Source organism: Pelodiscus sinensis, chromosome 1 (genome assembly GCF_049634645.1).
Source record: "Pelodiscus sinensis isolate JC-2024 chromosome 1, ASM4963464v1, whole genome shotgun sequence".
NCBI classification, from domain to species: Eukaryota; Metazoa; Chordata; order Testudines; family Trionychidae; genus Pelodiscus; species Pelodiscus sinensis.
This window is the reverse complement of record NC_134711.1, coordinates 207,156,322-207,184,229: the sequence shown is the minus strand read 5'-3', so window position 1 is coordinate 207,184,229 and position 27,908 is coordinate 207,156,322. Positions and strand designations below refer to the sequence as shown.

At 38.2% G+C, this 27,908-nt stretch overlaps 1 protein-coding gene across 7 annotated transcripts in view; it reads left to right on the top strand.

Annotated features, from left to right (window-relative positions):
• The window catches only part of CNKSR2 (connector enhancer of kinase suppressor of Ras 2), a 377,408-nt gene that overhangs the window by 287,366 nt on the left and 62,134 nt on the right, over positions 1-27,908 (top strand). For all 7 annotated transcript variants that reach the window (XM_075913326.1, XM_075913323.1, XM_075913322.1 and 4 more), the window contains 5 exons: positions 6,431-6,479; positions 7,973-8,145; positions 11,932-12,005; positions 14,919-14,990; positions 22,301-22,368. In XM_075913326.1, coding sequence (XP_075769441.1) covers positions 6,431-6,479; positions 7,973-8,145; positions 11,932-12,005; positions 14,919-14,990; positions 22,301-22,368 — 436 coding nt within the window. The remainder of the gene's footprint in view (positions 1-6,430; positions 6,480-7,972; positions 8,146-11,931; positions 12,006-14,918; positions 14,991-22,300; positions 22,369-27,908) is intronic.

The window sequence follows — 27,908 nt, the reverse complement described above, 5'->3', positions numbered from 1 at the left end:
CCCTATAGAAGAATCATAGTTCTGTAGTCAGAGCACTAACCTGAGATTTGGGAGATCAGGAATCAGTTCCATGCTCTACCACAGATTTAAGTGTGACCTTGGGCAGCTCACTTAAACATTTCCTCTACAGCAAAAGTATTTTTTTTATTTAGTGTGTTGTTGTTACAAGCTGAATATACCTATAAGAGGGCATCTGGCAACGAATATTGTTACATGACTCCTGGAGTGGGGACTGAAGCTCAAGTTTGCCTGAGCCCTGCCACTCCTGCCAGGAGTAGCCAAAGGCCACTGCCTTGGGGGACAAGGGGCAAAGTCAAAGCCCAAGGGCTTCAGCCTCTGGCAGGTGGCCTGTAACCTGAGCGGCAGGGGGAAAAGAGTGGGTTTGGGCCACACTGCTCCTCTTTCCCCCGCCGCTGCCAGTGAGTGCAGGGGGCCTGACTCTGATGGAGGCAGCAGGACCCTGCTACTTCTTGGGCCATGTCAGATGGGGGGAGTGGACTTGGAGGAAGAGGCATGGGGTGGAGGCAGGGTTTTCCCAGCCCTCTCATGCATTAGGGGTGGCCTGGAGAGGAATCATGTGGGGTGGTAATCATGAGGTTAGTGCCCCCTCCCCATGTCTCTCCTCAGCAGTCACCCCATTCTTATGTACAAAGCATTACAGAGAAAATATATTAAACACAATAAAGAAACCTCACGCATGCTTGTCAGCTTAGCAGGTTTCATCCTAACTCTCAAATGGGCCTTGACAGGGGCAGCCTTTTAATACTCCTCTTTAAGGGCATTCTTGCAAGTTCATTGGAGTCTCAGTTCAGAACAAGCACACAGACTTCTGAGTAGGGCCCTACCAAATTTACATCCATGAAAAACATGTCATAGACCATGAAACCTAGTCTCTTCCCATAGAATTACCTGCTGACTGAAGGCCCGGGAGACCAACCTTTCTCAAACTGGGATTCTGGACTCAAAAGGAAGTTGCTTGCTTACTCCTTACTTCCTTACTTCTGCACTGCCTTCAAAACTGAAAGGCTAGGGAGCAGCATCTGGTTGTAGGACACCTAGCACTGAAGGCAGCACTCTGCATGCACCCACGCAAAAATAAGAGTGGCAATACCATACCATTCCACTCTTACTTCTGTGCCGCTGACTTCAGAGCTGGGTGGCCAGGGAGTGGTGGCTGTTGGCTGAAGGCCCAGCTCTGCAATACATACCATGCCATCCTTACTTCTGCACTGCTGCTTGCGGTGGCTCTGCCTTCAGGGCTGGGCTCTCAGCCAGCAGCCACCAATTTCCAGCTGCCCAGCTCTGAAGGCAGTGCCACCGCCAGCAGCAGTGCAGAAGTAAGGGTAGCAATACCACAATCCCTACACACAATAACCTGGCAACCCCCTCACAATTCCAACAAAATCTGATAAAAAATGTCTCTTTGTGGTACAGAGTTAGTCCAGTTGAAATGGGAAACTAGTTATTTTCTGGTTTGATTCCTTTCTGTCTGACTTAAATTAAAATAATAATTTGTAACATGCTAACAATTGGTTAAAATTAAGTTGATCAAGTGTAATATTTTAGTGCTTAAGCATCTGCTTTAATCACAATGAAGTTAAGCACATGAATAAATGTTTTGTTGACCTTAAATTTGTTGACGATGTGAGAACAGTCATATATTAATCCACCAGCTGCATACATTTGCATTGCAATTAAGTAATTAGAACCTGTCTACAATGTAGAGTGTTCAGTTTAAGATTGGAAAATAACTTCAGAACATGAGGCTTATGTCTAGTTTTAAGTGCCTTGAAGGTTAATTGTTTTATTGCTCTACAATAACTATGCTGTGTATATTATTCAGTGCTGCTAGATAGAAATATACTAAAGATTTTTGAAATCTAGGGAGATGTGGAAAATTTGCCAGTTAAAAAATTGAAATTTTTGTGAAAGCAAGAGAGTTGGAAAAATGACTTTTCATCAATAAGTGTGCATAATTATAGGCAGTGTGATATCTATTTTTAAATATTTGGAAGTTTAAAACTGTGGCTTGTTTTTAAATTGGCAAAATCAACATAATTATCAGAGGAACTATACTGATATTTGTTTATTTTAGTATCTTAAAGTACAGCATGCACCTGGGATAAAACTAAAAGAGAAAATGTTTCATTAAAAAGAATTCTCTTGACTTTTTGCTGCTATTAATTCAAACCAAGTTTGGTATAGACCAAACAATCCCAGCACTGTCAAATTTCAGATGAATTAGGTTTTAACACTAATGACTATTTCTGAGAAGCCAAAATTAAACAAACACCCAGTTAGTAATTTTGGAAATTAACTACTAAAGGGAAGCAGCTGCTTATGAATTTCCTTCACTTAGCGCTCAATCCTGTGTTGTCCGTAGATTCAGTGATGCAGATTCAGACCCTTAATTCAAACTAAATACTTTATCTTGAGATGATTAAGTGCCTTAGAAAGAAAAAGCAACATTTCTATGAGCTCTGTCTTTAGCACTCTTCATAGGTGTTTTAGTGACTGCAGCTGTGATGGAAGCCATATAATTTAAATATACTGTACTTTTTTATAGTTTATATTTGGTTCCCTGGTTAGCAAAGTGTATCATTCAAGCACTTTAGTGAAGGTATTTTTCTAAAACAGGAGACACTGACTCTATTCAAATAAATTAGATTTAGGATAATGGAGAGAATTTTCAATGTATTTAATGCATGAAATGAAGTTGTCTTGCTTTTGGAATGGGAAGTTTTGCTAACTGAAGTTGAGCTGTATAGCATATTGTTCAGAATATGAATAATTGATTGGAATCTTTTTTTCTATTAGCAACTATTTCTACTTGAGTTGGTAGACCTTTGTTTTGTTTTTGCATTAGCAATACAGTTTCCATTCTACCAGTTAATTTGAGTAACTGATAAATGAGTTTAAGACTTTGTCATGGATATTTTTAGCAAAAGTCATGGACAGGTCATCGGCAATCAACAAAAACATTCCAGAAGTCTGAAACCTTTTGCTGACTTTTACTGAAAATATGGGGGCTCCAGCCTCATGAGGCTGCTCCAACCCTGTCACTCTGGCAGAGGCTGAAACCAAAGAGGTCACAGAAGTCCATTAAAGTGATAGAATTGGTGACCCCCATGACAACATCGTATCCTTACCAATAAGTGTTTTTCTTTTGTGTGTGAAACTAGGTTATGTTTAAATTTCAGGATTGTTCTCAAAATGTGCAAGAGAGATGAATTCTTGAAATCTGGGGCCAGTCATATTTAAATATAGTTGGTGAAACTTAAAGGTGTATTGAAATAAATACACTGCCTTGTAGCTGATAAGCCATTTTGTCACAGAATTTTGAGGCAAAATACAGCTTTGATACAGTGGTATGGGTTGATTTTGATGAATTCACAGGGTCTAACATTTTACCTTTGTTATATGTGTGGCATGTTGCAGAGCTAAACAGAAAAAGAAAAAAACAGTTTGAGGACAGGCTGGAAAAACAATATCTAATAATTGGTAAGGAGCTGCAGTTAAGACAGTTGATTGCATTCAGCAGCATCACGGGATTCTAATAAACACCATGTCGCCTTGCAGCACCAATAGAGTAAATAAAGAAACAAACACTTTGTGAACCTGACCCTCATACACATTTTTGGAATCATACATCCTCTGAGTATGCAGCTGAGTCATGAGGTCCATTTATACATACAATTCTAGGGAAATGTCATCTCCAACATTCAACTGGAGCCAGTTTCTTTCTGCATAAAACCCATCAAACAGATTTAACACTTTAAAATCTAAAGAAGAAAGTAAGTTAAGGCTTGATCCAAAGCCCATTAATGTCAGTTGAAAGGCTCCCATTGACTTCAGTAGGAGTTGGACCCAGTTATTAATTATTATCTCATGGAAAGTGCTAATTTAGAACACTGATTGTAATAAAACTTTTCTGTTCTTCAATACAATATTCTATAGACAAAAATTGGTAATTACATACATTATTTTGAGGTGATGAAGTTTGACACCTCTTTGCTAACATTTTTAAAAAAATCAGATGGAAACTCATTCCTGGAGAGCACACAAAGTTTAAATGGTCAGACTGGAAGCACTTTTATAATCTGTGTTTACAAAACAAAACAAAACACTTTTTAAAAAAATACTAAGTACCTCTTAAGAGAAAATAAGCAAAACTTCTCCTTCCCAATTTAGATGAATTAATCATGAAAATATTTAATGCAGAAAAACTAAATGAAATTTAATAATGGGGTTTTGCCCTGATAGCTGTGAAAGATTTTTTTTTAAATCAAACTGTCTACACTGAATTAAAGTTTGATTGCAAAAGTACCTAATGGTACATCTACACTTGCCCCCTGGTTCGAACTAGGGAGGCAAATGAAGCATACCGAAGTTGCAAATCAAGCATGGGATTTAAATATCCCGTGCTTGATTTGCAACTTTGGAATGCTTCATTTGCCTCCCTAGTTCGAACTAGGGGGCAAGTGTAGACATACCCTAAGAGACTTAGGAATATAAGTTCCTTACACACTTCTCGATGTCTCACTTGAAAGCTTTCCTTCTAGGGAAATATAGGCATATTTAGGCTTGTATAAATAGACACACATTGAACTTGATTCAGAATTGGAGTTTCTTTTGATGCGGTGTTGCTAATTGTGCCCAGCAATTAGCACCAGTAGAGAAAGGAACCTAACGAGATACAGTCAGTCAGGAGGTGTTGTCCCCATACTTATCACCAAAGGCAGGATGATTGCAAACAGGGCCCTGTGGATTTTTCCAACATGGAACTCCCATTGCATAATCACTCTTCCAGACCTATCTACCGCACCAAACCACATATACACTGATGCTATCTAAGATCAGAGAGGGGTGAAGATATGGATGATAAGCCTTCCCCAGTGCATTTTCAGAGATCAGACCCCTGCCAGTCTTTTGGTTTCATGATGTTACTGTTAACTATTGTGTTATGCATGTCCCGCCTATGTGGCAAGGTTGTTTCATGGAGATTTAATTTGCTGTTAGAGAATTTGTCAGGACTTTGAAGGGGAAAACACTTTGCAGCTGAAGATGGGTTGTCCCTTCCCATAATATGAACAAGTGAACTAAATCATGACATATATGCAAGAAGTGGGAAAGAAAACTTGGATATAGAATGGACCTTAAAATAAAAAGAGTCTTGTAGCATCACACACTACTCTGTTGTCCCAAAGTTTATTTTATTAATTAGGCACAGGCTTTAACTCTGTGAGGCCATCAGTATTTTAACTTTGATCTGTTTGTAACTAGTAGGACCAGGAGATACTTGAAACCTTCAATTTTTAAATTGGCTTGATAAAAGTTGAGGCGAGAGGTCTTTATAATCTGAGGCTCTTCTATGAATTGTATTGCTGTTACCAACAATATATTAAGCTAAATACAAGTCAACTAACACTGAAATGGTGTAGCATTATTATTATATTTTATTAACATTATTATTTTTAGTAATTTATTTTTCACCTATTAAATTGTGGACTTTTATTGGAATTAGAGTTTTATAGCAGAAAGGATCCTCTAGTATATTAATAGACATCAAAGCTTTTTATTGGCAAGGCCATAAATACAGATATAATTCAATTCCGACCTTATTTCTATGCCAGATGTTACAATTACTTGAGTGTATCAGCTCTTGATTATTAGGTTCAGTCAGGATCAGGTAAAGGACAAATCTTTGTAAATCAAAGGTCATTAGTTGTGGAATTGCCTCATAGGAGAGATCTTCCATATTTTTTTGAGACGTGAAAATAAGGCTAATTTATTTAAGCAGATTTCTCCCTAAGTTTGTTTTTGGACCCCATCATTTTCTTCAGTTTCTTTCTCTCTCTCCACTCCCCTTTGTTTATTTATACATAATATAAAATAGTATTGAGATAAAAAGTTTGAATACTAATGGCAGATGTAACATGCAACATCTATAAAGCCCTAGCCAGGTTTTTTAGCATCCTCAGAACAATATTTTTTCATAGGTTCAGAAGACATTGAAATAAAAAAATAACACATATACTAATATCAGGAATTCAGATCAGCTAGCCCAGTGTACCACCAAACAGAAGTATAGGGCTTCTCTCACAAGACAACTGCCATTCTAAATGAGTGAAAAATGTCCTATTAATACAAAACATAGTGAGAAAAAGAGAATCTGTGTCTGAGGGAAAATTTAGTTTATAATGGGTGAGTTGATTTGAATGTGCTGTATCATTTTCCTTCAATACTTTCTGAAAGTACAAAATAAAATTGCATTTTTCCACTTGAAAAATCTGACGGGGGCTTTTTTTAGATGTGTTGTGATGCTTTTGGTATTCAGAGCTTTAACTGCTGTTTTTATAATAATTTAGGAAGGTGTTGGATTGACTGAATCGGTTTTTCACTGCTTTTCTGTGTCTTCATTTGCTTACAGACGTTTCAGCAGTCTTCTCTACAGCAGAAAACTAAAAAGAAAAACAAAGGTAAACATGAAATGAAGTTTCAGAGGGGTAGCTGTGTTACTCTGATTCAGAAAAAATGAGGAGTCATGAGGCACCTTAAAGACTAAAAAATAACACATCTACCCTAATTAAATTAACCTCATTAGCATTGGTCCTTCACATACTGTAACACATCAATTTTTGCATGTGTATGTATACCTTCCACACTGAAGTTTCCACTTCATGTTTCTGACAAAGTGGGTTCTAGCCCACAAAAGCTTATGCTCAAATAAATAAATCTTTAAGTTGCCACAGAACTCTTTATTATTAAATAGGTACTTTTTGAAGAGAGTGCAGAAAATAGAAATGGGAATATTAATGTTTTAGATATTGTAGTATTTTGCTGGTTGCAATTTGTTAGCCTGAATCAAATGTATACTCATTAGTTCTCCATATGACAAAAGTATCCATCCATGATTAACTGCCATTCCCTGATACAGCACATCTGAACTATATTCAGTACACTGTAGTCTCTTTTTGAGCATGTTACTGAATTGCTTTCTGCAGGGTTTTCAAATTTTAGTAAAACTATACTTTTCAAAATATTGTTCTGTATAACTCGAATTTAGTCTGTAATTCTTACAATTTAACACAGGCTGAACCTCTGTGTGCAGGACTCTCTGGTCTGGCAACATCTGTGGGCCGGATATTGCAAGACTAGAGAGCCTTGGGGAGAGAAGCGTGGAGTCCGGTGCTGCTATTAGCAGCAGAGCCAGCCCAGGGCAAGGAGCTGGAAGCGTGGAGCTGGGTGGCCGGGGCCAGACTAGCAGTGTAGCCCAGCTGGGAGTGCAGAGCCCACCCAGTGGCCAAAGCTGGCTGTGCAGCCCAGCAGGGGCACGGACAGGGATGCTGGCAGCCAGGCCCTTGGCTATGACGGAAGACAGACCAGCTGGCAGAGGAGCTAAGTGGGGACATAAAGACCAGAGGGGAGCCCGGCCATCTGCTGATGGACCCCTACAGAGACCTCATAACTGGGCTGGAATTGACCTTCCCTGGTCCGGCAAAATCCCTCATTTGAGACTGGTCATGTCCAAGGGTGCTGGTCCAGGGAAGTCCAACCTGTATATATATTTGTGTATGCACATTCATTAGAAGCTATTTGTATGTTTCTATATGTTGATGTGAAATGAGCTGTTCACAAACTAAGAATCCACATAATACTTTTTTTTACACCTTGTCCTTCTATCTTATAGAACCTGTCTTATTGCCTTCATTTATTGTACTTTGTTTCATGTTTAGAGAAGGATAAGAGAATACATCAACTTTTTTCTTTTGCCATTGACTTTTTGTTGCTTAATTAAAAAGAAATAATAATAATAATAATGTCAAGGAAATTCCTATTGAAATGTTCTCTTAAGTTCATAAAGATGGATCACATTTTTAGGCAAAATTAGCATTTTGTGACTGGTTGATCACATGTATAAGGTGAACACATTCACAGCTACTCATTTTAATGAAAATATTGGCATTTTCAGCTCCCATTACCGGTAAGAGCAAAAGGAGGATTTCCTGTAAAGATCTGGGCCGTGGCGACTGCGAAGGCTGGCTTTGGAAAAAGAAAGATGCCAAGAGTTATTTCTCCCAGAAATGGAAGAAATATTGGTTTGTTCTGAAGGATACTTCTCTATATTGGTATATCAATGAAGAGGTAAGAAATAGGCACATTCCTTGGTCATCCTTTCTAATGCTAACAGTTCTTATCCTTCATTATTGTCATAATAAGATGGAAGGTCAAATCTCGTCTTCATACAGGTGAGTGATTTCATTTACCCAAATAATCTTACTATATCAATCAGACTGTTTGTGTGACTAAAGTCACTCATATGCATCAGAGTTTGCAGGATTTGTCCTTTTTTTTTTCTTTGTAGCGTAAGAAACAATACAACTACTCACCTCTATATTCCTATATCCTTAATAGACTGTAATAAAGTTGTCCTTCTCTTAGGACAATGTAACAAATTTAGAAGAATAAAGCTAGAGTCATTTGCCAGTGTTCTCATAACTCAGAAAGAGCATTACAACCATAATTTATTGAATTTGGGGTACAATATTTAATCATAATCATAGAAATCTATGGTACTACTAAAAGCCACTGTAGTTATGCAAAATGCTCTCAAATTGTGTTGTCTTTTGATACATTGTATCTTATTTAGATTATGGCTCTGAGTGCTTAATTATATACTGATAACATTGAAAGAGCATCATTAAATTTCCTAAGATCGTGATCCTGCAAGGGTCCCTCATTTATTTAATCTATTTTGCTTCTTTGGAAGAATGATTGTTTTAAAAACCTTTTTTCATAGAGTGACCAGTTCTATGGAAGATCAGAATTTTCTTTGGCAAATCAAACTTTTTTCTTAAAATATTTTTAGGAAACAGATAAATTATCTTAAACTCTGAGGGTGCATCTACACAACAGGGCTTAGCTCAAAATAAGCTACGTAATTTGAGCTACATCAATTGCATAGCTTATTTCAAAATAGCTTATTTCAAAATTGGGAGTGTCTGCACAGCACTTATTTTAAAATAGAGTACTCTTTCTCTGACTTTCCTTACTCGTAAAATGAGGGTTACAGGAATCAGAGTAAGAAGTCCTCCAGCTTGACAGTATTTCAACATTATTTTGTAATAATTGCCTGCTGTGTAGACGCAGACTAAGTTATTTCAAAATAACACTAGTTATTTTGAAATAATGTGGTGTGGACGTATCCTGAAAGACTGTCATACAGTAAAATATATTTACGCCATGTCTCTGAATGGTTCCAAATCTTCATCAGCATTTCCATTCTGAACACTCTAGAGCAGAGGCTTCCTTGTTTATTACTTATCTGTATAGTGCTTAGTTCTATGAGGTATTTTGGACATTGAGCTTATTCTTGTTATTTAAGACCACTGTGGTTCCACAGTGTGGTACCATACTATAAAAATAAACATCAAGAATAAGCAGTGTGTTCTTTCTATAGATCTATACATTTGCTCCTGTGATTAAGATAATTTACTTTTTTCCTCCAAGAAAAGAATATTGCAGCCTCTCTCCACTTTATACATTGCCTTTGAAGTTCTACTTTTCTCTGTAGGTCTGTTCCTTTAAAAATAAAAAAGGCCATACAAGAAATTTTGATTGTTATAAATAATTTTCCTAGAGTATGTTTCCTGGAGAATGTATTGAAAGTAATTATTTTAAAGGGTTATCATCAGAGAATATAGTAGATAGTATGCTCATTATGATAGCAACCTGATAACTTCTATTTGTGAAAGATTTTATGTATATCATAATGCTGTATAAATGTTAATAATAACACCAAGTTAATTAATATACTATCCTAGAGCAGTGGAGAAAGAAAGGCCCATCAAAGAGAGATTCTCCATGAACCTATGTGAAGTCCCATTGACTATGTTTACACTGCACAGTTACTTCAGAATAAGCTATTCCAGAATAGTTATTCCGAAATAGCTTATTTCAAAATAGCACATCTACACTGCAGGAAAACCTCAAAATTAGTCCAAGGGAGGCTTCCCTAATGTAGACGTGCTATCTCGATTTAGAACCCCAGTAAGAATAACTTAGAATGGCCATGGAGAGGGGCTGTTTTGAAATAGCAGAAGTGGAGCATCTACACGCACCTTATTTCAAAATAGCTATTTTGGCATGGGCATTATTCTTTGTAGAACGAGGTTTACAGAAGTCGGGATAAGCCATCCGTTATTTCAAAAGTATTTTGAAATAACAGAATTGCTGTGTAGATGCTCGCATAGTTATTTAGGAATAACAGCTGTTATTCCGGAATTACTTTGCTATGTAGACACACCCTTTGAATCCCATTCTTATTAGTTTTCTTGCACCAGGATGGAAAAGAGGCAGCTTACTGAGTTTAAATTAATGAATCCTGAATTCCTGCACATACCTGTTCCTGTTCTCTTAAGAGAGAGAAATAACAGTATCAAATGATTAAATGAAGACATGATGCAAGCTTATGTACTGGTGAATTATGCACATTTTGTAAAAGGAAAAAATGTGTGGTTTGCATGCTTCTGGCGACAATGCTACGAATGCATTTTACATGAAGATTGTATTCCATGATGCCTGGAATCCTGATGTATTTTTCCCTTTGGGAGTGGTCATGAATATTTGGTGTATTCTAGGAGCAATGACAAAAGTAAAAATTACAATGCTGAAGCAGTACAAGTGAATAGTGTTCTTGGAGAAGTATAACAGTATCAAAATCTGGAAAAATAAATTGACAAGCATTCCAATTATTAAAAATGAAGAGCAGGTTGCTATGACAATATGACTGTATAAATAGAAATCCTAAGTGTATACACAAATAAATGAAAGGCCTTTAGGTAGGGTGGAATAACATATACCTGACTTACGTGATGAAAATCAAGAGCATAGATGGAATGAAGCTGAAAATCATCAAAGACAATGATAGTTTTCACAGTTGTCAGAGAATATAAGAGTTCTTTGCATGAAAAACAAGAGCAGAGGTTACCAAAAAACAGTAATGGAATGTTAATTGACTTATGCATGGACTCGAATAAAGGTGTACCTCTCAGCCGTCCAAGGACTAAATGCGTAACAAAGATCCAAAGATGGATGATTGATTCATTTTAAAAAAATAGAGAGTGAAGAGCAGGAAATTGTAGATTCATTTCTGTAACACACACACACACACGCCATGTATATGTATGTTTACTCTTGCCTCTAATTCATGATTCTATATTAGTGATGTTAATAATTAACAGTTACAAAAAGCAGTATAACAGATTCTGTGGGGTTGATGTATTGATGACTAAAACAAACGCTGTGCTTTTAAATTGTGAAATGTTGAGGAAAGATCAAGTCCATTAAAGCTATTCACAATTATCAAAATTTAAAGGAGGTGGGAAAAGATGAAGATTCCCCTTCTGTGAGTATAATTGATAAAATACAAGAATAACTGGGGGGAAGTCATTCATCTTAACAACAACATGATATAAAAATGGCAGAATGGTACACATTTGTATTTTAAATTGGGTTGATTTATATTCATGTGAAGTTATATTGTGCTCAGTAAAATAATTTGCAGTTCATCTTGTAAATTACTCTATCCTTGACAAAAAATTAAATTGCATTTTTCGCTGACCACTGTCCTGAGTTTTTGCCATGTTTAGGCATCATGATTAAATGCTATTCCAGCTGTGAAATGGTTTCTGAGGCAGTTGGGCCTTGTCCATTTTGTCAGCTAACCTACTAAAATCATACTTATAAAAACATGTTCTAAACTAAGGTCCATAACGTCCCACGTGGGTAACACTTCCATTGATTTGCCAGAAGTAATATGCCCTATATAGGGAGCTGGTAAGTAAAACTCTCTTTGTTTATGTTTAAGTTTTAATGTACTTTCATCTTAAGTCTCACCATCTTGAGTAACATATTAAACTTTCTCCATAGGATGAAAAAGCAGAGGGATTCATCAGTCTACCTGAATTTAAGATTGATAGAGCCAACGAATGCCGCAAGAAATAGTAAGTAAAATTAGAATGGAAATCATTGTAACATGATTTGATTGCATAAAATGAATCCTGGTACAGTCAATATTCCTGGGAGGAAAGCTGCATGTGCTATGATGGTCCCCCCTTAAAATGCAATGACTTTGTTGCAAAAGCTGTACAATTAGCAAACGTCAGCAAAATTAGTTGCAACTTCTAGGAATGCTCAGCTCCTTCCCTCCCTGCACTTCTTCCCCAGCTGCACTGTCACAGTCTCTCTGTTTTGTTTTGTGGAGTGGCGGCCTTAATGGGTTAACAAACACAAATACAGCAAGTTCTGAGGAATGGAGAAGATGAGATATTACAGAGGCAACACAAGAAAAAGAAGAAAAAATGGGTAAAAAGGAGGACTGTTCTTTTTCTAAGTTAGTTATTTATATCCACAAAACCACTCTGCCATTGTGGGATTCTAAGTTTGAAATAAAAAGTTTTGCTAAAAAAGAAATATTTATCTGTACAGTAGTTGTGCATGGCTTCATTTTTAAGTGGTGGTTTTTAGCTTTTCCATCATTAATTTTTACCTGTAGTTTTCCATCGCTATTTTAAAATAAATAGAATGTGTCTGAAAAAAGCTAATTGATTATTTATTATGGTTCTTAACTAAGAGCTTTAAATACAAAGTAAGTGAAAAGGACTTCAGGAAACATGGTGTCAAATCCACGGCCAGGCACAAAATGTACTTTGTTCAAAACTCTAATTAGGAAGGATTTCTAAGATCTGTTGACAACGTGGGCTGTCTCTTGAACAAGGATAAAACAATATAGCTCCACTGAAGTTAATGGAGCTACACAAATTTACCATAGCTTGGGATGTGGTACATAACTCTAAAATTACGTTTGTCCTTCGTTTTATATACTTTTGGCATGCATAAGTATCAGTCTTGCTCTGCATGTGCCTGGATTCAAATATTTTTATTCTGACCATTGAAATCCCTGTGCATATCCTGTCATGCAAGTGCATGTTCTTTTGTATAAAGCTCACCTGGCACTATTATGATTTTTTTAGCAGACTGTTTTAAGTTCCAGTTCAAGGTTTTTCAAGAAGGTTTTTAAAATGATGAAAACTATACCATATAAGATTTTTAGAGAATAAAGCTTGTCTGTGATGACTTACATACCCTTTTAATGTTATTCCCATTAGTTTACAGTGCTCTTGAAAATAAACTCTGATCTCTATAGTAGTCTTTAAAAGGGGTACATAAATTAAAAACTTAATCTGTGGTTTTGGGACTTTCAGTTTTCAGTCACTGCTCTGTTTTTCATGGATGACATTTAACATGGCTCAGCTTCATTTATTTTTTTTGTTAGCAAAGCAATCATTGATGACGTCCGTTATCTCTAAGAACTACACTTCATTTAAATTGTTGTCTCACCCTGAGCCCTATCTACAGGGTAGCAAAACACAAACATATGACTAATAAAAAATCCATTTGAATGGTAGATAAAGAAAAAATATATTTAAAATCCAGATGACAGATGTTATACCAGTTTTAAGATAAGTCAAGTTTTGGGTCTCAACAATATGATTATATTTTTTAAATGGAGCAGATGCTGTTCAACATCTGTTCTCACTTGTGTAACATTATGCTGTGCTCTAGTGTGTAGAGGAATCCTTTTTTGTCTAACATTTACAGATTTCCTTCCCTGACAATGCCTTTCTTTCGTCTAATACTTTGGCATATAGTCAGAGAAAAGACCTGTCTAATTGATCTCTCTTGAAAACAAGAACAGTGCACTTTATATACCATACTGTTTGACTTGTCATCTTTAACTGTCTTCTATATTTTTGATGCTATTTTAAAGCAATCTTGAGGAAACCATTAGTTTTTTTTAAAAAAAAACTATTTCTATACTGTACATTATTAACAATTAACTTTCATAGAATAGTTTTCATATATCAGCAGTTCCCAACCTGTGTGCCACATGTGGCCCAATTAGAACACCGCTGTGTCTCATCTGTGTACTAAAGGCAGTAGGGCCAGGTTCCTGGTGCCCTGCTGTGGGGTAGTTTCTGGAGTCCCAGCTGCTCAACCTCACCCCTACTTTCTCAGTGGGGTTTCAGGGCATTGGGATTAGTGGGAGGCAAATGGGAGTGGAGGGGGCAGATGTGGTTCTCAGTTGCAGCCCAAGTAACACATATACAGCCCACAGTGATAAGTAGATTGTGAACCACTGTCACATCTAGCTCTCCACTATAACTTTCTGCATTTGTAGAAACTCTCTGCATGCTTTTCATTTTAAAAATTTGTTTGTAGTAAATAAATAAAATACTATAGACCTCTCAGTGACCATTCATGTTGATTACATTGCTGGGTGGGAAAAATGACATGTCATTTACCCATCATGCTAGATGACCTTGTAAACACCCTGTTGCTTTACAACAGCTTGTCAAAAATCAGTGAACCATCACATTTTTCTGTTTGACTCCTAGTCATTAGTGCTGAAGGTAATACCAAGGGTACTGAGATGTGAAAAGTCGGAGGACTGAAAGCTTTTCTGTTATATCAAATAAACTGTTAAGTCATTTTTCTGTTCAGAAACTCTTTTGGTACCTCCACCCACATAAATAAAATTGCCTGTTGTACAAACTATTTTAACTACTTCATCTTATCAAAATATTACATCTGTCAAGTTAATAGTTGTAGAGCTGCCTCTGTGCATGTTTGAATGCAGATGTTATTTAAAGATGATCAATGATAGATTGATGGTTCTCAAAAGTTATAGAGCTGAATGAAAAACTCACAAGCATGTATAATCACTTTGAAAGAAAATTGAACACTGTCTCATTTCATGAAGTTATTTGAATTTCTAATTACCCTTAATTTGGAAAAGATGTTTTATGTAATTATTATTTTTGCCCATTATGTTTGACTTTTTTTTCCCCCAACAGTGCATTCAAAGCCTGCCATCCTAAAATCAAAAGTTTTTACTTTGCTGCTGAACATCTAGATGACATGAACAGGTAATGAAACCTAATAAACTATAAAACTGCATAGGAAACCATCTTGGAATATGATGTTTTCCTTTGAAGCCAATGATAATATGTCATATATATGTCTTCATTAAAGGTTATACTTTAAACTTATAGATATATGAGTGCAAAAGAATTTCTTAATTTTATTAAGAAAAACATGTTTTTAATCCCTATCCTAATCTATGAAAAACATGTTTTTAATCCCTATCCTAATCTATGGTCATGAATTTTGGGTAATGACCGAAAGGACGAGATCATGGGTACAAGTGATGGAAATGAGATTTCTCTGCAGGGTAGCTGAACTAACTCTCTGAAACAGGGTATGGAGCTTGGCTACTTGGGATGGCCTTGGAGTAAATCCACTACTTTTCTGGATTGAAAAGAGCCAGTTGAGATAATTCAGGCACTTAATAGTCATGCCCACAGGAGGCTTCTATTGCAACTCTACCACATGTCCCAGTGAGTAGAAGCCTCAAGGCTGACTCAGGACACACTGGAAAAATTACAATTCCCAGCTGACCTGAGAATACTGGTGAATCCCCCAAGAAGTGCTGGAATCTATTGTGGAGGAAAAGGGGCTCTGGTCCTCCCTACTCTCCATGCTGCCACCATGACCCTCACTGGGAAAAATGGCATAAAGGAAAAAGAACATACTTTTAATATTTATTTTATGAAAAAATTGACTCAGAATTTGTTGAAATGCTCCCTTCCCTCCCTCTGTCCTCACACACGCCCATGCATATCACACGCACATATAAACTTATATAGGTTATCTGGCTTCCAAATGATTGCTGCTAGACTAATCCATTTTAAAGTCTCACTAGACCCAAAACTGATCTCAGTTATACAAATGCAAATCTTAAGTGATGACATTACTCCACCAAATATAACTGAAATAAGAATTTGGCCCTGTGATGTTAAAATTGCTCTTTGTTTAAAATATCAAAAATAATTATTCCTAGTCCAAAGACCTGGCTCATTTTGATTAACACTGAATTCAAACAATTAACATTTTTAAAAGGTGATTATTTTCAAGTTCAGAGATAGCATGAAAAAGGTATTGAAGTGCATTTGATACATCCTCCTCTAGCCTTATAAGTATTCACTTAAACTTTAAGAAATAGTATTAAAATATTCTGAAGCGTTTTGATGGCATAAAATGGTTCCATCATTTTCTGTTCGTATTTTATTGTCAGGCTTCTGACAGCCACTTCCATTATTCAATCTTTCAGCACTGTTTGTACCGTGTTAATTCAGGTAGAAGAGAAGTTCAGGAAACTACTAAAACATAACATTACTGAAAGGAAAATATGTTTTCAAGTTGTTAAATGCCTTCAATAATTATTTACAAAAAGAATTATTTGTTATGTCATTTTCATATGTATTCAGGATATATGAACTATTTATATATGTGCACACACGCATATATGATATGTATGCACTTAAGACTAGATGGTCTTGTTACTGTTCTGATTATGTTGATTGCTGTGTAGACATACCCATACAAAGTTACTTCAAAATAACTTTCCTAGCGTCTACACAGCCAAACCACTATTTCGAAATAAATTCGAAATAGCGGAGCGCTTATTTTGAATTTGGTAAACCTCATTCTGCAAGGAATAATGCCAAATTTGAAATAGTCATTTCGAAATAAATGCTGTGTAGACACTTATTTCGAAATAGGGGGCCTCCAGCCTTTCCAGGGTGCCCTGGTGGCCACTCTGGCCTCAACCAAGAACACTCCTCTCCCACCCCTCTCCACGGAGCCCTTAAAGTAGTAGACTCTGGCCACAGTGCCTGTGCCAGCTCCAAGCCTGCCAGCCCAGAGCCAGCAGTCACTGCCCCGATCCAGGGGCCCAAAACATAAGCCAGCAAGCCACTGGCAGTCAGCCCTCCACCACTCCCCAGGAGCAGTCTGCCAGCACCCAGGAGCCTGCCAGAGCCCAGAGAAGACGGGTGCCTTCCTGGTCTAGGGTGGAGATCACGGACCTTATTCAGGTTTGAGGGGGATGCCCCCAACATCCATGATCTCCGCACTAGACAGAGGAATGCAGCCATCTATGGCAGGATAGCTGCCAGCTTGACCACCACAGGCCACATGTGAACCTAGGAGCAGGTTTGCATGACAATCAAGTTGGTCCGGTGAGACTCTCCAACCCTGAGCCCTGAGCTTCCCCTCCCTCTTCTTCCACTTGCTTCCCCCTTCCAGCTCCCTCCTCCCAGGTTTTCCCCTCCCCTCTCCCACCCTCTCTTCTCCCCTCTCCCGCCTCCTTTCCCCAGTTTCACCAGAGTTTCATTCTCTCCCTCCCCCCCCCCCAGTTTTGTTAAGTAAAGAGAGTTTGTGTGCATGAAAATATGTGTATTTTATTTGACATCAGGAAGGGGTGTTAGGGAGGGGTAAGTGGAAGGACGTGAGGGAGGAATGAGGCACAAGCCCCCAGTGGGGCAGACCAGAGAGGCTCTTAGTGCTCCTCAGGGTGGAAGCTCTCCCACAGGGCCTCCTAGATACTGACAGCCCTCTGATGGACCTCCCCAATAGCAGCCTGCAGAAGGTGCAGCCAGGCTCGCAGCAACACATCCAAGAGAAGCACTAGAATACTCAGGGCTAGCTCTGGCTCCATGTTGCTGGGTGCTGTGGTGTCTCGGGTGAGGGCAACCAGAGCATGCAGAGACAAAATGCTTTGCTGTCCCTCATCAAAGTAGAAAAAGAAGCAGGGAAACCTGAGAACTGGCTGTCTGGGAGGGGCGGGGTCCTTTTAAGCACAGCCCTCAGATAGTCTGAGGAAGCAGCCCCACACAGTAAGTCCTGACCTGGTGCCCTGCTGGAACTGGTTCCAGCCAGCCTTAAATGCGATTCAGTGTCCACTCAGTGTGGAGGCGCTATTTTGAAATAGCAAAATGCTATTTTGAAATGCATTTTGTGTGTAGATGCTTTATTTCAAAATAAGCTATTTCGAAATAACTATTTCAAAATAAGATTTTTTGAAATAACACTGTAGTGTAGACATACCCTATGAGACCTAGATTTCCACAATAACTTCTCTGTTTTATGATCATTACTCTGCTGTTTGGTGTAATTAATATGTATTTCCTAACTTCATCCCTTACTTGAAGGGACACTGTCCTTCCAAGGTTGGCAAGCTCAGAATTTACCCTTTTCTTTCCAAAACACATCTGCTTTTCAAAATAATCAGTGCCATCAATCTTAAAATCCCACGTTCTGGGCTGGGAGATGGAAAGACAATAAACTTGGAGAGGGGTAGTTTTCAGAGAATCCATTTGCTCATCCTTCTGCATCTCCATTCAGCCACCTCCGTGTTTGTGATCAAAGCATGTCCTTTCTAAAGGCACTTTTCTGTGAAATAAAACAAAGGTGACCATACCTTTCCAATCAGCCCAATACCATGAACATAAATACTTCCATTCTTTAAGCCTCCAATAAATTTCCAGAAATATTTATAGTTTCTTTAGATTCTGGCTAGAGAGCAACTGGTTATCAATGTCACTTAGACTGTTGGGGCTAAGTTCCAGTGCAACAAGTCTACCTTGTAGCTGTGAGCCAAGCAATGGGGAGAAAGTGATGCTTGCTTTTTACCAGAAATATATTGCCTCTTGTACAAGGCAAGGCAGAATTTTTTCATTTTTATGTCTCCCACCAGTTATATACTTTATACTCCCAGATATCTGAATAGTATGGGGGATATGGATTTTATTAGGATAATTAGAAGCTCAGATAATAGAGCAAATAGGAGCAATTTGTCAGTGTTCCCTGTAAGCAGCACAGCTCCACAGCTTCTTAACCCTGCCCAATCAGGCAATTCCATGTGCAGAGCCCTGAGCCCAGGACTGGACAGGGCTGATTAAGCAGCTGCAGGGTTGTGCTGCTGTGTAGCTTAGAGGGAACACTGCCATTCGGCCTTTTAGTCGTCCTCCTCCTAGCCATTATGGCCGGAGGGGTTTGTACTCTACCTTGATCAAAATACAGCCTCCTCATCCAGTCCCCACAACTTATGCCTGCAGGGATCAGATGTCACTGTCCTTGCAGCTGCATCCTCTGTAGCTCCTTTGTCATGGCCTACTCACACCTATGTTAGCAGGGCTGCTGAGGACCTCTTGTGCTGCTTTGGAAGCCAATCAGAAGCCAGATAGCCAGAGCCTTGTCCTCCTTTTCCTCGTCGTTGTCCAGGCTTGGCGGGGGTGTCTCTGCTCTGTTATTTAAACCTCCACATTATTCAAATCCTTTCATTGTCCCACGAATCAGACACTCAGCCTCCATGCTGGGGGACAAGGAAGGAATCCAGCTAATGTGGTGGTGTAGGCAGTAGGATTTCAGATAAACAAGATAAATAAGGTTTTGAGAAATGTTGCAAAATTCCCTTCTTCACATATTGGCAAGGGTTGTATATGTTGCTTACCTTCACTTTGTCTTGAAGAGCAAAATGGCTGCAAATATTAGTGTTGCTTCGATTATTCTTTACAGCAAACAAATTCTTTTTTGTAATTCTCACCAAAATTGTTAAAGCTACACCTCTAAATGCTTTCTGAGTGCTGAATAGCATCCTTCCCTCCTGCACTTCAGAAGAAACACAGGTTACCAAAACACAGGATATCAACCAAAGAGGGAAGCTTTGAGTCTTTCAGTGCACTCACAAAATTTTCAGATTGTTTTTAAGCATATTTGTACTATGTCTTTTCATACTAATAACAGGAAACTTTTGCACCATAACAGAATACATAGACTCAGACTCCTATACCATTGGATGCTAATCTTCATATTGGTTTAACAATCTCCAAAATTTCATCTTAATGCTGTAATATGTTGTCCCCCTTCTGCTCTTCAGAGGATTTTTAACTACCCTACATTCCATAGCATCCTCATATGTTTCCAAAATTGGTCACTCTACCTGTTGCCTATGCACACGTTAAGAAATGCTCTGAACTTCATTATGAAACCCTCCAAATGGTTGAAGGGTTGATGGTATGAAACCCTTCAAACCCTCCCTTACTAAAGGAGCTATGCTAGGGGATTCTATGTTATGTGTAATGAATGTCGTTTATTACATTATTAAATATGCCTCAGAAGCTGATGCAGCCATTCTTTTAGCATCTGAATTTACAAAGCAACATATGAGAAAATGATCCTCGAACATTGTGCCAGATTGGGCCATACTGCAAAAACTAGTTTATTTCATAGTGTATGCATGTCTTATTTAGACAGCATTCCAGATTATAGATCATCAGATACTGTAAATTATTAACTGTGGTACTACTCTGTAACTCATTCAGTGCACATTTCCTGAGATTATTATCAAGTGGCACTTTTCAGGAGATAGCAAGATTATCTTTAAAATACAGCTCATGCCATTTGATTTTTATAAAAACAGTAATTTACAAAAGGTAACCATGTCATTAGTGCAAATTAACATAACTAAACATTCATTCGAGTGCCACAAGGATTTTATTGACTCTTGAATTTGGATAAAATGAGATATTACTAAAAGAATAACCTTTATTAGCGCTATTAACTAGTATGCAGAGGTCAGAAGTTCTTTCCAGAAAAGTTTCAGTGGGTGGTGGGTATGTTGTTGGGCGAGTTTTTTAGTTGGATGGGTTTGGTTTGGTTTTGCAGGACATATTGGTTGTGTTTAGTAGTAATAAACTGTGAACTGAAGTAAAAACCATAGATCATGCCTCACTGCTGAGCTTTTAACATATTGTATGTTGGTCTTTTGAAGAACTTAAATTAAAGCTTATATAGTTCTTTGCATAGGTTCCTTCTTGTGATTTAAGACATGAACAGTTCTGAGAGGCATGGTGGGTTGCTTTGTTCTGTTTGTTTGTTTTTGCTTTAAGACTCCAATTATTTTAAATGTATGGCAGCTATTAATTATTATAACAGAAAGTTTGTAATCTTTTATTTGGATTCACTTGCCTTTTCTCCTCCCCATGGTAACATTAATTAGATGTTAGTGTGAGGTGTTCCGTAGTCACAGCAACAGTAAAATTTCAGCCAACTACTGTTGTTCCTGATGTGATTATGGCTCCTATTCATGCTTTCAGCTGTCAAAGGTCTTTGACAGTGCTATGATCTTTTGGTCCTTTTAAAGGAGAGCTTTTGGACATGATCTGAATTACAGTTAAATCCACAGATAGGCCTTAGATACTTTATTTGGAAACAGTTATAAAAGATGCTGTCCTTCACTTGTCAAGAAAATGTTATCTTTCTTTCTATACAGTGTGCAAAAGAAGCATATCAGGCCCAGTTCTCTGAAATGGGAATATTAGCAGAATACACAGTTCAAGTTAGAACAAAGTTAACGTTGGTGGTCCGTCTCATTTTGTTGTATATTTAAGCATTAAAATTGCTGCTCATTAGCTTGGCAATCAAGAATTCTGTAACCCTGGGAAAGGAAATTTTTGAGAAGTAATTCCAGATTTACCTGTGGGAGGTTGTTGTGTTAGTTTAAAGCCTCAGTGATGGTGGAGTTGATGTAGTGTGCGCAGTTGGATAATGAACATACTCAGGCCCCCATGGGGGTGATGAGGGGAGGTTTAAGCAGTACATTGCTTTAGGCAGTTGAATGTATGTTTGACAATAAAAACATTGCTAGAAAAAAAGAACGGAGGTGCATTTTTTTCATTCATGCACTTTATGGATGTATTTTTTCAGGTCTAAGTAGAGGTTAGAGTTTTAAATATGATTTGTGTTTTGATGGAACTACCTCTCCTTTCTTCTGCTTCCCCAACACACACAAACCAGGCTCTGATGTGCTTCCATCTCTTTATATTATATACTGTAGGTAAGCTTTTCAACACATAATGGCATCATTTACCCCCCTTGTCTATTGAGAAGTGTACCTGTTCTTTTGACTACTGGGTTTGATCTTTTTCCCCTGCTAGGACCTTAGTGTTGCTTAAATCTCTGTAAAACAGTGTTTGTTCTCAAGAAATTAGAGCAGCGGGAATGTCGGTAGGGCGACATGTCTGTGAGCAGCAGATTTAACAGGGCTTTTTTATTGCAAAATTATTTATTTTATAGATGTTTGACATCTTCACTCCAGGTGTTTTTTTTAAACTCCAGGTGGGTTTGGAAACAATTGTTCAATAGCAAAATTATAGCACTTTGAAGACACTATATTTCTTTGAATAGAAATAGCAAAGAAATCAGCTGTCTTACATATAAAATGTCATTGTCCTGTGTTTCTTTGAGATGATTTATAACCTTTTTAAAGTAGCAAAGCTCAAAAAAATTAATATGTTGAATTAGTATCACTGCTTGTTTTAAAATATTATTTCAGATGGCTAAATAGAATTAACATGCTTGCTGCTGGCTGCGCAGAAAGAGAAAGGATCAAACAAGAACAAGGTACAGTGGTATTATTTTGTTTACCTCATTTAGTTCACCTTCTCTGCTGCACCTTTTTTTATATTATTCTGTGTCCGAGCACCTCTTCCCATCATCTCAGAGTTTACAAACCTTGTTAACAGCTCTTGGAGAGTGAGCTTGTTTGTTTTCCTTCCCTCACAAGCAAAATCCTTTCAATAAGTTGTTCACAGGAAAGAATCATTGTTCTAAAGCCTGTTGACTTAGGGTATGTGTACACTACCAGAATTAGGGTGGCACTATTATGGCATTACACTTATGCCAATGTAGAGCCATAGTATGCTCCCTATTTTGACAGAAAGGTTTTTTCCATAGATGTACTTTATCCCCTATCAAAGAGGTGGTAGTTGTTGCTGGTCCCTGGACTAGCCAAGGAAATAACCCAGACAAAGGGTGAGCTGAAGCAGCACTAAAGCTTGTTTATTAATATAGATTCTTAAGGGTAAGATGATACACACATACATAACATTCACACTGGCAGTTGAAGGTAAGCTGCAGACGTGGTGTAGATAACTTCAGATTTCACAGGTAGCTTGAGTTGGGCAGGCATCAGCTTCCCGGACACCGACCATGAGGCTCAAGGCTATCCCTGGAGTCCCTTGGATCTGCAGGAGGGCTACCGCCTCTGATTCAGTCCCAGGTTTCACATGCTGTTACATCCCTTCCAAAAGGAGTTGATCTTCCTGGCCGCTTGTCAGCTAATTTATCTACATGCAGGGTCTTTGTCTGCCTTAAAAGGACACAGATCCTAAAACTGCCTTCTTGGTTGGCTATTTCTTATTCACACCACACACACATTCCACAGGTTGCATACAATTAATAAGCAATATGGTTTCGAAGCAAAATGGCCTTGAGTACAAGAATCTACAATATCTTGCATTGTACTACAGATAATATACCAAAGGGATGCTAAAAAGCTTAACAAATTATAACTAAGAAAGCCAAGGCAAGGGAAGAAGGGAAAAGCAGAGGAATATGTTTGGTCAGCTAGACACGGTAAAGAGGAGGGACGGGGGTCGGTCTGACCAGTTACAGTAGTTATGTAGACAAAAGAATCCTTCCGTCAATCTAGCCATGGTATCTACACTGATAGTTAAGCCAACCAGACTGTGATGCTGGGTGTAAAATTTTTCACAGTCCCGAGCAATCTGACTAGGTTGATCTGTTTTTGTTTTGTTTTGTTTTTTAAAGTGTAGACAAGGCCTTAATTTTCTTACCCTTAAAGACTTTAAATTTAGGGCTAATTTAACGTTTTATGAATTCTGCTTGAGGGCTCCATTTGGGGAGAGCAGGGGGAGAGGGAGAAGGGACAGCCGCCATGTGTTCTGATACACTATTTGCTTTTCTTCCTGTTCCCCTGACTATCAAGGAGCAAGGGGAAACTACACACATTTCATGAATTACTTCTCTGCTCCTCCCCTCACCAGCCATGAGTGTGAAGCATGCGTGCAGGCCATGTACTTTCCCCATGCTCCCTGATGGTCAGGGAAATGGGAAGAAAAGCAAGCAGCATCACATTACGCACAGCTGCTTCCCCTCATTGCTCTCCCAAAATGGTGCCCTTGATTCTGCAATTTCTACTCGATAGAGTTGGGTGTAGAAATTTACTAGCCTATCTAAAACAACACATTAAAGGCAAATTTACAGTACCGGCATTTTCCTCACATGTGGTGGCAGACAATGTGCTGGCTTATTAGCTGTGAGACACTATGCTGGCTTATTAGCTGTGATGATCAGCCTCTGTTGAGCTGCCAGTGTGATCTCTGGCACAAGAGTGGGCATCTCAAGCATGTGAGAAGTGGCATGTTCTAGCAGACTAAACACAGTTCTGAGGAACAAGAACTTCCATATTCTAATCCTGTCTGATGCAGATTGCCTTGTGGCATCGGACAAGTCATTTAACCTTTCCACCCTTGTTTCCTTGTATGCTAAAAGGGGCATTGAAATATTTACTTTCTTCACAAGAGCACTGTGATGATTAATTAGTTACTTTTTAAAATGTTCTTTAAGTGCTAACATTAACCTATAAGGAAGGGACTCCACAGAAAGAAAAGATGAGGACCTCCTTATCATAGGGTCATAGACCTCAGTTAAGCAAATTGAGGCCTCAGACTATTTACATTTAAAATGGCTTCCAAGGTAGTTAAGATCAGCAGTGAGACTGCCTCCTGCCACTTATTCCAGTAGGACACCTCCAGCAATTCTCATGAATATTCATTATCATCTCTCTAAAACCATTGATCATTTGGGGTAGACAGTACCCTCTCTGTGTATTTGTGTTTAAGCAGTGCACGAGGTATACAGCTAGAGGGAGCCTAATGTCATATCCATCATACACCAGAGTATAAGGGGCTTTGTTCTGTTTAGTGCCTTCATGGAGCCTCCCTTGACTAGCAGCACAAAGGCTGGTTTGTTTCTGAATAGTGTCCTTAATTACTAAAGGCATCAGGTTAACAACATTTTAAAAACCTATGATTTGCAGCATTTTTACATGATATGAAACTCTAAAGCTAACATTTCTGTGATTCAGCAGCTCTGCCATTATTCAGCTATATGCTTGATTTTTCAAAAAGTCTTTTATCCCCATTCAGTTCAGTCTTCTGCAACAAGGGCTTTAATACCATTGAAACAATTCAATAGCAATTGTCAAACCTTTGAATTAAGCATTGAATGGCTCTGAACCTACTGTGCATAAATATATCTCACGTTCTTCAGATATGCACAAATCACTGAATTGAGGGGGAAATTCTGGTGGAAAATAGATATCAATAATATCAAAATTGTTCCATATTAAATGTAGTGAAAGTTAATGACACAATAAGGGACATCTGTGGATGCACACGTTACTTATTTTCCAATACTATAAAATAGAGGAGAGGCATATTTATTTTTCATAACAATAGAAAACTGTATTGCTTATTAACAATACAGTGATAGCTTATATTTAATTGATGCACTTTTTCAGAAGCATGCCAAAATGATTGGGTGCGAGAGGAAAGTGGGTTTCCGAAGCATGCTCTTTCCATTGATTTTGCCACCATTGAAATTCTGTCACCTGTGGGGTAAAACATTACAAGGATTAATAGTACCATCCAGATTTTAAGTACAGGTAGTCAGAATATAATCAGTTAGCTCAGTTAGGAACTAGGGTAGCACATTAATGCTAACAGTCATTCTCTTGCTAAAAATGTCATTCTACCTTTAAAGATGACAAGAGATCATTTTGATTTGTTTCATCTAAAAGACACCACCTACAGCAGCAGATTTCTTTCTAGACAGCAAAATTGCAGATTATCACAGCCAAATTTGATTTTGACTAATACTAGTGAAGTGTATAAAAGTATTGATCAGATTTTTTTTCCTTATGCAAGTCAAACAGCAACTAAGAGGGTTTTTTAAAGAACATTTTCTCCTGCTTTGCTAAGTTTTAGACTCAGACTAACTCTTTGAGTTATAAACCTGCAAAAGTCATGTGTTGTAATGGAATTGCTCACAGGTGTTTCACCTTACGCTAATAAGCCTCAGGCCTTGCTATAATACACATGCACATATTTGTATGCAGGCATTTAGTCATTTCAGAGAAACCAAGGCTTGAAGAACTAGCAACTTTTTATTTTAGTTTACGTTTTGCTCTTTCTTGGAATTTAAGCCTCTGTTAACACAAAGGAAATTACTTGGAGATTTCTGTGTAAACATAACTACTTCAAATTTGTGTTTTATAATCCACAAAAACTGTGTTCATATTCAATTGCTTTGTAAGGACACCTCTCAGACTGTCACAAATCAAAACAGACAAAATCATTCCAGGAAAACTGGTTTGTCATAAAAGCAACCAAAAAATATTAGCACTGAAAAGTGCACCAAAACTAAGGAGAAATACAGTTTACTGTAAGCTCTTATTTTCTTTTTAAAAGTGAATAGCTTCTGCTGTATGTCTTTAAATATGGTATTAGGTAATTGGACAGTACATTGATCAACCAAAAGATCCCATAAGTAAGGGCTATGCGATGTATAAAGTTCAAAACTAAATTAAAAAAAGCTGAAAATATCTACAGTAAAACTCCAGTTGTCCGGCATCCAGTTGTCCGGTACTCCTGATAGTCCAGCACCACCTGGAACCCAGAAGTGCTCCAGGCAGCCGGACAATTGGAGCTGCTCTGCCCCGGGCTTTCCCGAGTCAGCTGCTTCTCAGTTTCAGCAGCGGCTGACTTGGGAACGCCTGGGGCAGAGCAGATGGGGTGCTGCCAGGTTGGTACCACAGTACCGCGCCCTCATTCCCCCCCACCCCAGACCCCTCATAGCCCCCCCTTCCGATAGTCTGGCATATTTGATAATCCAGCACCCCCTGGGTCCTAAAGGTGCCGGATTATCGGAAGTTTACTGTAATTGCTTATGTTACTTCTAGAACCATTTTTTATCAATATATCAAATGGGATTAGAACTATGTAATGTACTTCTTTGGATTTATATATAGTAAAATGGTAGATCAAGCTATTCTGCTCTACTGTGCTACCTAAATACCAGGTGTTGATGCAGAGAAAAACTGAGTGGTGATATGTAACTAGTGGTCGTAGCTGCACTTCACATGAAAGTGGAAAGTTTGTTTAACTTAAAATGATGTGGCCATCAGTGGAGGTACAAAATAATTTTCACTCTGATACATTGCAGGTAGTGGTATCCATGTACAATGAGGCTGAGTTTTACTCTAGGAATTCTTGGGATGGTGCGGGTGTAAACTACAATCTGTGAAAAGTGCCTGTTTTTTGGACTTTTAGTCTGGGGCTATGTCTACACTGCATCCCTCTTGCGCAAAAGCCTATGCAAATGAAGCGTGGATGAGCATATTTCTGTGCTTCATTTGCATAATTAATTAGGGACCGTTTTTGCACCAAAAAACCCGCTTGCGCAAGAGCCATTCTTCTTGAGAAAATGAGGAAGAACGGCTCTTGCACAAGAGGGTGTTTTTACACAGAAAGGATTTGTGTAGACGGCTGCTTTTTGCACAAAAGTCTCTTGTGCAAAAACGGCCCCTAATTAATTATGTATATGAAGTGCAGAAATATGCTAATCTGAGCTTCATTTTAATAGGCTTTTTCACAAGATGGATGGAGTGTAGACATAGCCTGGGAGTATAATCTCATTCCATGAGCGAGTTAGTGATAGAAAGCTAAGAGAAATGTCATTTGATTAATAACATTCTACACAATCATAATTTAAGTGGTGTCACCCTTTGCACTATGGTTGCAGGGGGGCGGAGCTATTGCCTCCCACCTCCAGGTTCTCCAGATGATGGAAATTCTGATAATATAATATCATCAGAAATGGATCAAACTGGGCTCCATTTGAAAGCCCTTTTTCTTCCAAACACAATGGTGCCAAATCTGACAAATCTGGAAGAGTTATGTTGATATACATTCAAGGAAATGTTTAAAATGCATCTATTTTTTAATTATTCTTTAATACAGGCAGGCATGCATTTCCCACAGCTGCGCAAACATTAGCAGCATGGTGAGGATTTGGAC